This window comes from Physeter macrocephalus, chromosome 14 (genome assembly GCF_002837175.3).
Source record: "Physeter macrocephalus isolate SW-GA chromosome 14, ASM283717v5, whole genome shotgun sequence".
Classification (NCBI taxonomy): domain Eukaryota; kingdom Metazoa; phylum Chordata; class Mammalia; order Artiodactyla; family Physeteridae; genus Physeter; species Physeter macrocephalus.
The window spans coordinates 77,259,641-77,270,123 of record NC_041227.1 but is presented as its reverse complement, the minus strand read 5'-3'; the positions used below and the strand labels follow the sequence as shown (position 1 = coordinate 77,270,123).

Sequence of the window (10,483 nt, the reverse complement as noted above, 5' to 3'; positions counted from 1 at the left end):
CTCTCAAGGCCCATCAGCACGTTGGTTGTGTAAGCTAAGCGTCCGCGGCCCCCCTGGGTTCTGGCCTGTGGAGTCGCACAGTGTAGTTAGTGCAGGATGAGTCTCCAAGGCTTTTGTCCTGCTGCCTCGGTTGAGGAAGGAAGAGATTGGGCCTGAGAAGGGAGGTGACTTGTCCCAGATCCTCCCCGGGTGTGCCCGTGGGGTCGCCAACAGGACTCCAAGCTCCTAGGGCAGGTGTTCTGTCCCCTTAAAGTCAGATTTGATGAAAGATTTCTTTGAGCGTCGCCCTTAAGTTTGTACCAATAATTGAAAGACCGAAAGGCACCTGAGTGTATCCCTTTATCCTGGGTATCCTGTGTATTTTCTGCTCTTGTTACCAGAGTTGGTGAGAAGAGATAAACTGTAAGCATTTTTTAATCTCATATTTAACGACCGAGGTTTCTTTGCACAGGATTCAATGTACACTCACTACCGAAAGAAAAGTATCCCCTCAGTTACCACAGTCACGTGGGAGCTACAGAGCTGAGGGTGGTTGCTCCCTCCTCATTCTAACAGGCCCTCCTGAAGGTGAAGGGGCGGCTGTCCCACAGGTGTCTCTTGTGGAGCGCGGGCGGGTGCTCGTGCACCGCGAGCCGCTTCAGTCGTAGCTTCACTGCCTGCGTTTTCCTTCTCCAGGTCCGCCTCCACTGTCACAGTCCTGCACGTTGTTCCAAGAGCAGCGGAAAATGAATCAGTCTCTGGTGAGTTTTGCTATTTACGTATTTAACTGCTGCTCTTGTTTTGTAATAACACCTTGGGAGGCGAATAGTTCAAAATTTAAAATCGGAAAGTAGGAGTAGGTAAAAGATGTGGTTAAGCAAAGTGTGGAGGAGCAGGTCATTACCAAGTGTTTCTGTCAACTTCTACGTGTGGGTTCCGTGATCCTCTTATACCCACAGTAGAAGCCTCGTGTTCTTGACGTTGGTGGCAAAACACCATCCCTTGCTTGACTTACATTGTCCTGCCGAAGCACTTCTGTTCTCGGGCGTTCAAGGTTTCCCTGAGGATCCCGCTGTAGGCCGCTAGCCTTCCTGAGCGACAGCCCCTAACGGGTTGACATTGGTGCCTTCCGTGTGCTTCCTGTAAGCGGAGAGCATGCTGTCCAGGGAGCACTCAGTGCATTTAACTTTTCTGTTCAGTGGAACCCTGTTGTCACATAGGTACATTGTTTTCAGTGCTCAATCCAGGGATGCAGTGAGGGTCATCTGGAGGAACTGCCTTGTCACCCTTCAAGTAACTTTCCCTCTTTGTCTCTTACAGTCTAACAGGGTCGCGTTACACACCACGTAGCGATGTCTCTGGCACAGATCCTTGTTGCCCCCTGAATTGTATCGTGCAGCTCTGTCAGTTCTCCCACCTGGACCAGATAGATGCCTCTGTGCAGCCACTTGCCAGCATCTCTATGGAGTTTGTCCCAAGGGCACCTCAAATTACTAGATGCAGTAGATCCAAAAATGATTTTTTACAGCTCCCCCGCCCCTTGCCTTCTCCTTTTGTCCGTGCCGGCTCATCGTTGCGTCCTCCAGCCTGTCACCCTGCCCAGAAAAACGGGTTCATTCTAAAGTCCTTCTCCATCCTCTGTTACCACGTTGTAGTATTAGGCTTGTTAATGTCCTAGTCTAAATGGTTTTTATTCGTTCCCCTTCATCCCATACTTGCTGCCATTAAAAGAGCTTATTTTTTCATTTCTGTAGTTAGAGAAACTTTTTTTCTGTCCTGCTACCTCTTTCCTCCAGCAGCTCAAGTGTATTTTCCACGTTGAGTATTTCTCCTAAAACATTAATCACAGCATTTTGTCTCCACGTGGGAAGCACTTTAGAGGTTCCCTGGGTGACTGGATAAACGAGGTTGCCCTTCTGTGGAGCTATTCACCATCGAGCCCAGCACTGGGGGGAGGTCATAACTTGCTGATGATGCGTTTGGATGGATCTGTGGGGTAAAATCCTGAACGGAGAGGCTTAGGAGAGAGGAGTGGGAGAGCGGGGTTTGTTCTGTTCCTACCTTTCTCAAGACGTGTTTTCGTGACAGGCAAAAGAGAAATTGGACAGTAACTGGAGTAGGAGCTGAGGTCAGGGGAGGATGTTGTGTTGTGTTGTGTTGTGTTGTGTTGTAATGGGAGAAATAACAGTGGGAATGATCCAGTAGATGCGTGTGGGAGAGGGGAGAGCTGCTGCCCGGGGTCCTGGAGTGGGGAGGGGATGGCAGAGCTGGGTTGCAGGTGGAGAAGCCCTGCGATGGCTTCTCTGTTCTCAGGGAAGCAGTTCCTCAGCTGAGGGTGCGGGTGAGGTTGGGGGTTTGAGGAGAGAGCGGAGCTCTGGGGCCCTGCTCCATCGTGACCATCAGCACACACAGTGCAGCCAGCTGGGAAGACTGTACTTGCGTCTCTGCCTGAAAAGCCATCTCCTTTCTTAAACGTGGGAGGAATTACTCTTTGGGGAGCCTAGGGAATTACACGGGTGCTTCTCAGCTCAAAGCGAATCGAGTGCCAGTTGTGGCCACGGACGTTTTCTGCTCTGCTGCTGGAAGGGTCCCCAGAGGAAGTGTCCTGCTTGCCTGGCTCTTGACTTTCGGGACCCTTCACACCACCTAGTGTTGTGTCTTTTACCTTAGACATAAACATCAAACGTCTTCAGGTTCTGCCCAGCCGTGCGTGGGAGATCTGTGACACAGGGACGCAGCTGTTAAAGTCCTCTTGGGGTTTTGTCGTTTACAATCCTCTGAGGAATACTCGTTTTCTCTGATGGAATTCCAGTGCTTAAGCTTTCTAGCCACTCCTGAAAGGAATCTCAGAAAGGAAAGGAGACCAGTCCCCTCTGCCCCCAAGCAGGGGAGTGAGCGGACACTGTTAACCTAATGCTGAGCAAGTGGCTTGTGCGAAATGTGTAACCACTTCTGAGTTCTGTGATTACAAGGCTGTCTGTGGAATCTTACGGTACCAAGTGGTCTTTTAAGACACATACATCATGGGTTGTTCCCTTGTGTTTTCAAAGTAACCTAAACCCCCTAAATATTTGCAGTTCTGATTGCTTTCTTAATTTGTTATCCAGGTTTCCTGAAATGCATTTTCTTAAAGTTTAAAATGCAAGAAGAGTGCAATTTTCTAATCTTCCCTTTAGATAAAAGTGAACGTGGGCAAGCCACTTAACCCATCACCAAATGGAAAATCATCTGGAACATTCACAATAATGCTGTTTTCAAGCAGCAATAGTGCATGTTTTTTTTTTTTGTTTTTTTTGTTTTTTTTTGGTACGTGGGCCTCTCACTGCCGTGACCTCTCCCGTTGCGGAGCACAAGCTCCGCACGTGCAGGCCCCGCGGCCATGGCCCACGGGCCCCGCTGCTCCGTGGCATTTCGGATCCTCCCGGACCGGGGCACGAACCAGTGTCCCCTGCATCGGCAGGCGGACTCTCAAGCACTGTGCCACCAGGGAAGCCCAGTGCATGTATTTTTATGCCCATTACCAGTGAAAACTATAATGTTTTCTTTTTGTGCTGTTTTTTTCTCATCAGGCAAAATTACAAACAATTAGAAAACCCCACAAATCACATATTTTGTGAAATTACAAATGCAAAACCGAAAAGTAGAATAAGGTGTGCGTGATTCTACTTATGCATTAAAATTAGGCTAGTTCATGGTCTGATCCCTCACTTTCTTGCATTTGGTAATAAGTTTCAGTGTGTGAGCGTGTGGGCCCCCAGTCTTCATTCGGGCGGCCACAGGTGTGACCACTGACACCTGAATGGAATATGGGCACAGCTTCTGGAAGACTTGCTGTCGCTTTCTGAGACAGGCTTCTCGAGGCTGAGCTGAGGCAATTCTGCACAGACACTCGTCTGCCTTGGGCAGCAACCAGCTCTTCCCCCCGCCCCCCGCATGTGTCCCAACAGCAGCTGGGCACCCTCAGCCTCCCCAGGCCAGCAAAGGCTGGGTCCCGGACATCTCTGCATCTGGAGCTGTGGGTCAGGTGACCTGGCATCTCAGGGGACCTTGCTAACAGGACCCATCCTGCCTCTTCGATTGTTCCGCATAAAGAACTTTGATTTTCAGTCAATGTCAGGAGTTTGTTGCCATCTTAAACGGCGTCTGAGCTTGGCGTGGTCTTTTCCTTAACCTCTTCCACACCATTCCTCCCTCCACGTTCTTTTGAAATCACCTGAACTTTTTTGTTTTTAACATGCTGGTCCTGTGTTGTATTCCTTTCTTGGCAATTGCAGAAACTTCACAGGCACATTACATTTAGTTATTTAAATTTACTTCTCTGTTTTCTGCTTCATATCTGTCCTCCTTTAAATAGTAATGGGATACACTTTAGATTATCAACAATAATAGTAGGTATCATTGAGAAGCGTGTTATGTCCAAAGAACTATGTTAAGTGCTTTCCATGGATGAACCCATTTGATATTGATCTGTATCATTATGTGGTAAATACCATTATTATATTTATTTCAGAGGTGATGGTACAGAAGGAAACAGTTTGTAATGACTGGTGTGAGTTTTTGTGAATTTATTCAAAAGATCCTCGCTAAAACGACTGGGTTTGGCAATTTCTGGTTCTTTTGTGAGCTCTCTGTCCCTTGTCAGGAGTGTGCTCCTCCCCTGGAAGGTATTGGTGGGAAGAAGGGATTCCAAGTCCCCAGCTGGGAATTAGGGGCAGCTGAACCAAGCTGTCCCCGACAGCTCGCGTGGCAGGTCAGGGTCAGACCGCTGCAGGCTTATCTTCATAGTAAAATACGGAACTAGGATGTGTTGCCTGGCTTGCTTGTCCCTTTGGTAAGTGTGGCGAATACTGCAGCTCAGCTCCTTCTGTGAATGGTAGGAGAAGCTTAGGGCAGGAATGGGACACATGTGTCTGGAGTTTAGGAGAGAAGCCTGGGCTGGCGATATAAATTTGGGAAATGTTGACATGTAGATTGTAATTAAAGCCATGAGGCCAGATGGGATCACCATCAAAGTGTAAAAGAAAATAACTGAGCCCCAGGCCCCTCTAACTTGAGGATGACTCAGGGAAGAGGAAGAGCCAGCAAACGAGACTGAGAAGGAGTGGCTGGGGAGGTAAGAGGAGGACCACGCTATTAACAGTCTGGAAGCAAAATGAAGGGGCACAGTGCATCCCGGGTTGGCACGCATGCCCTCAGGCCTGTGCTCCTCGGGGGCAGGGGCTTTGTCTGCTGTTGGAGGTCCCCAACAGCCAGGATTGTTCCTGGCTCACAGTGTAAGACAATATTTTCTTTCTTTGCTGTACACTGAACGAACTCATGGCAGTGTATTGTATTTATTTTCCTCCCACGAGATCCATAACATAAAAGAGGTATATACAGTGTAAACTTTCTTGGTGAGTTGGGTGAGCTCTTGCCCCCCTAAGTCTTCTCCACGTCACCCAGTTCCCATCACGGTGCCATTACAGGGGCCGGTGTCATTCACGGACGTGGCCGTGGACTTCACCCAGGAGGAGTGGCAGCAGCTGGACCCTGAACAGAAGACAACCTACCGGGACGTGATGCTGGAGAACTACAGCCACCTCGTCTCCGTGGGTGAGCAGAGCCTGCTTTCTGAATTGCTGAGATAAACAGGATTTCCCTCTAACTTACTGACTTTAACTTTGAATTTAATGGGACAAATGTGAGTAATCTGGGGCACCAGGCAGGAGGGCATTTGGTCTTTGCCTCCAAGTAGGTTCTAATTTTGGTACAGCACAGATGGCCACTTCTGTTGTGTAGCTCGAAAGGCAGCCCTTTGCTTAAGACGACAGATCTGGAAGCCCAGGAGCCAGGCTCAAGTTCTCTCTCATTTCTGTTAACAGGGTGTCACATTATCAAACCGGAAGTTATCACCAAGTTGGAGAAAGGAGAAGAGCCATGGATAGTGGGAGGAGAATTCCTACTTCAGAGTTACCCAGGTGTGTGAGTGAGGCAGTGAGGAGGTCGGTAACTCGGAAGTGTTTTTCCCTGGTATTTTTTAATGGTGCCAAGCCTTAGAAGTGACTAAGGAGAGTTGCTTGTGTGCTTTAGCTACACGAATCTCGCTCCCAAAGACTTCCTCCTTCCCCACAAAAGCTTATGTTGGTAGAGCTTCTCCGTGCTTGCTTCTACCCAGAACCAAACCCACTCACTTCCTTCTTCCTCTTAAACCTCAGATCCTCTTGTTCTTACAGCATATTCAGTAACCTCTTACTGTAGATTCTTTTTGCTTTCAGGCATTCATAGTCTGTTACTAGAGAATAACTTGTGACTCTCCATATTCTTATTACTTCCCTTTTTACTTCTTTCCCATGAAATGCCTCAGACTTGTTTCCGCAGTTTCACTTCTCACTTCTCTTTCCTTGAGGTCAGAGGTCAAACCCCCGTCCTGTGCATAAACCAGTAAACTCAGTTCACCTTTTCTGTTCTGAGCACGGGTGCTGGTCATTCCTGAGACGAGTTCTGCTGGAGTTTGGTGTCTCCCTCTTCCCCCAAATGCCCATTTTCATCTTGTCTCCTATTTACTGTTCTGTGGCCAGGGCCTTGAATGCTGTCGTGTCGAAGTAGGTGCAAGAGTGAGTAGGAGGTACAGAAATGAGTCGTGGATCATTTATCCCGCCACCCCCACCCCCTCCAAACATGTCTCTGAAGGATCTGCTTCGCCTTTCGGGGGTTTGTTCCCCGACTTCTTCAAAGGGCTCCTCCTGTCTCAAGTCTTGAGGGTTTTTGTCTGTTTAATGCTGCATTGTCCACCCTGTCCTCTGGTTCAGTGTTTCCCGTGGGAGCAGTAGGCGCTCCTTCATTCTGACTGGATTTGCAAGATGTGTTCATCTGCCTTTCTAATCCGTCTTATCACTAGTCTCATAGGGTAAGCCTACAGCGATTCCCTGTTGATTCCTAAAAGGAATGTAAATTCCTCCTCTTTTAAGAATTACCCAATATTGGCCCTGTGTTACCTGGAAATTTTAATTTTCTATTGTTTCCCGAAACTCCAGATAAACTCCCTTTGGTCCACACTTCTAAATGTCTTCTGTTTCATTGGGGTGTGGGTTATTTGTCCAGATTACACATTCTTTAAGTCTGAACTCAAATATTGAACCCCTCCTTGAAGTTTTTCCTTCCAGCTCTAATCATCACTCCAATCTCTTCTTTCTCTTGACTTTGACTCCACCTCATGTTGATGCCTTAAAAAAAAAGTTAGGTCTGATCAAGGAATCTGTTATTTGATTATGTATTTTTTGCTTGAGCTTCTGCACACCATGCCCCCCATAATCCAATAAAGAAAAGGCCATGTTCTCTCTCCTCATCAATAGTATGTAACATATAGTACATGTTTATTTCTTTGATTATCTGAGGAGCCAGGTAGGTGAAAGAACCTTCTTGTCCATTCAGTCAGAAATAATTTATAGGCAGGTATTTCTTTTTATTTTATTATTTTTATTTTTTTTATTGAAGTATAGTCAATTTATAGTGGTGTCTTAGTTTCAGGTGTATAGCAAAGTGATTCAGATATAGGCATTTATTTCTAAACATGCATGTCTAGGTGACATCCCATATATTCTGCTGGTAGTTGAAAGATGTCCATATGATTAAGATTAAGAACAACTATGATTTCTCTTGAGGGGTTCAAAAGAAATAGGAAATAGAGCCATACTTTCTAAGAGGTTTTGGTTAAGAAAAGAGAACAGAGATGCATGGGTAATTTAAAACTCAGCATTGCACATGGAATGTTAATGTTCCAATGCAAGGCTGAATCAAAAATGTATGGAGAGTAATTATTTTCAACTTTAAGGGGAAATGGAGCTAATTAACTTGAGAAAGGACTTGAATAGTATTTTTTTTTAAGCATGGACACACCCTAAGATAGTGTGAGTGGATAGTGAGTGGATCAAGGCTGCAAGTCCGGCAAACTTAGTAAAACAATAGGAGCAGAGACCTGTGGTTGAACGTAAGCTGGGGCATTGCTGGTACCAGACATCTCGATGTAGGTGACAGTGCCTTAGCCTGTGATCTGTCTCTCCACTTGATGTGAAGTGCCATGGTGTAAAGTGCTAATCCATCTCCTCAGACTGATTTCTCCTTGTCCTTGTCCAGTGGCTAAACTTATTGTCGCCCCATCAGTTTACCTGTTTGCTGTGAGTCCTTTCACATCTAAGAGTTGGTCATTCACCTAGCATCCTTTGTCTTCTCATTGCTCCACGTTTGTATTTTACCTTCTATACCCAGTTTTGAACAAAATCTTAAAAGTAGCAAAGATCAAAGGTGCTTGTGTGTGTGTTTTTATATAAATTTATTTTTAATTTTTATTTATTTTTGGCTGCGTTGGGTCTTCGTTGCTGTGCTTCGTTGCTGTGCATGGGCTTTCTCTAGTTGTGGTGAGCAGAGGCTACTCTTTGTTGCAGTGTGCAGGCTTCTCATTGGGTGGCTTCTCTTGTTGCGGAACACGGGCTCTAGGTATGTGAGCTTCGGTAGTTGTGGCACACAGGCTCTAGAGCGCAGGCTCATTAGTTGTGGCACATGGGCTTAGTTGCTCTGTGGTATGTGGGATCTTCCCAGACCAGGGCTCGAACTCGTGTCCCCTGCACTTGCAGGCAGATTCTTAACCACTGCACCATCAGGGAAGCCCGGTGCTTGTGCTTTTGTCAGCTTTCCTCATGACTGGAGATTGTGGAGGTTGTGTGTGTGCATGTGGGTGCTTATTCCAAACCAAAAGAATAAGGGAAAAAAGTACACTTTGAATTGTTTTCATCTGTCCATGAAGCTAGCACCTGTGCCACAAAGAAATGGCTTGTGTACAAGTCACATTTCATATCTTAAATAGGAAGATGTATAAAAATTGGTTAATTTTGCCTCTTTAGAAGAAGACTGGGAAGTCCATGATCTGATAGAGGGAGCCCAGGAAAATGAAGACAGACATTCAAGGCAAACTGAATCTGTCAACGACAAAACCCTGATTGAAGAGAGAGGTAATGTTTTTGGTAAGACTTTTAATGTGGAAACAAACCCTGTTCCTTCAAGAAAGATATCCTGTAAATGTGACTCATGTGGAAAGAGTTTAAAATCTACTTCAGAATATATTAGTAGTGATGGAAGCTATGCAAGAATGAAGCCTGATGAATGTAGTGCATGTGGGAAATCACTTCTCCATGTTAAGCTTGAAAAAACTCATCCAGGAGATAAACCTTATGAATTTAATCAAAATAGGGAGGCTTATGCTCTAAATGAAGGAAGTATTTATCAGAACATTCATATTTTAGAGAAACCCTTTGAATATATGGAATATCAGAAAGCCTTTCAAAAGGGTACAGTGTTTGTTAATCATATGGAGGAGAAGCCCTACAAGTGGAATGAATCTGAAATAGCCTTTCTCCAAATGTCAAACCTCAGTGTGCACCAGAGAGCTCATATGGAAGTGAAGCCCTATGAATGCAATGCATGTGGGAAATCCTTCTGTAAAAAGTCAAAATTTATTATACACCAGAGGACTCATACAGGAGAGAAACCTTATGAATGTAACCAGTGTGGGAAATCCTTCTGCCAGAAGGGAACCCTCACTGTACATCAGCGAACACACACAGGGGAGAAGCCCTATGAATGTACTGAATGTGGGAAAACCTTCTACCAGAAGTTACACCTCATTCAACATCAGAGAACTCACTCAGGAGAGAAGCCCTATGAATGTAGTTATTGTGGAAAATCCTTTTGTTTTACCTTAGACATAAACATCAAACGTCTTCAGGTTCTGCATGTGATCTAAAGAAGCAGTTCTCTGCTTCCAGGAGCTTCTGTTCTCCTCGGGAAAGGCACTTCACAGACGTAATTACAGGCGAGGACGGGAATCCTGTCCGTCGATACGTAGGGAACTCCAGAGTGCTGACAAAGCAGAGCCTGCTTTTATTTATTTATTTTAATTTTTATTTATTTACTTATCAATTTATTCACTTTGGGCTGCGTTGTGTCCTTTTTGCTGCGCGCAGGCTTTCTTCTCTAGTTGCCGCGAGCAGGGTCTACTCTTCGTGGCGGTGCGCGGGCTTCTCATTGCAGTGGCTTCTCTTATTGCGGAGCACGGCTTCTAGGCATGCGGGCTTCCGTAGTTGTGGTTCGCGGGCTCAGTAGTTGTGGCTCGCGGGCTCTTGAGCGCAGGCTCAGTAGTTGTGGCTCACGGGCTTAGTTGCTCCGCAGCATGTGGGATCTTCCCGGACCCGGGTTCGAACCCGTGTGCCCACCATTGGCAGTCGGATTCTTAAGCACTGCGCCACCAGGGAAGCCCGAGAGCCTGGTTTTAAATGCATTGCCAGAGCCCGCGGCTCAGTGACTCTGGGAAGGGTGACGGCCCTCAAGTGACCAGGACTTGGGTAGCTGCAGAGGTTGGCGAGGCTCTCAGGGCAGCGTGAGGTGGACTGGATGAGGCTCCTGAGGTGCTGGTAAGGACCTCCTTCCTTCGGATGTGGGCCTCCTGTCAGGAACAGCGGGACGTGAATGCAGG

At 46.5% G+C, this 10,483-nt stretch overlaps 1 protein-coding gene across 1 annotated transcript in view; it reads left to right on the top strand.

Annotated features, from left to right (window-relative positions):
* Positions 1-9,754, top strand: part of LOC112063646 (zinc finger protein 12) — a 73,043-nt gene extending 63,289 nt beyond the window's left edge. Inside the window, exons 3-6 of the mRNA XM_055089760.1 lie at positions 676-740; positions 5,445-5,571; positions 5,841-5,936; positions 8,856-9,754. Coding sequence (XP_054945735.1) covers positions 676-740; positions 5,445-5,571; positions 5,841-5,936; positions 8,856-9,754 — 1,187 coding nt within the window. The remainder of the gene's footprint in view (positions 1-675; positions 741-5,444; positions 5,572-5,840; positions 5,937-8,855) is intronic.
* Positions 9,755-10,483: the final 729 nt, after the last annotated feature.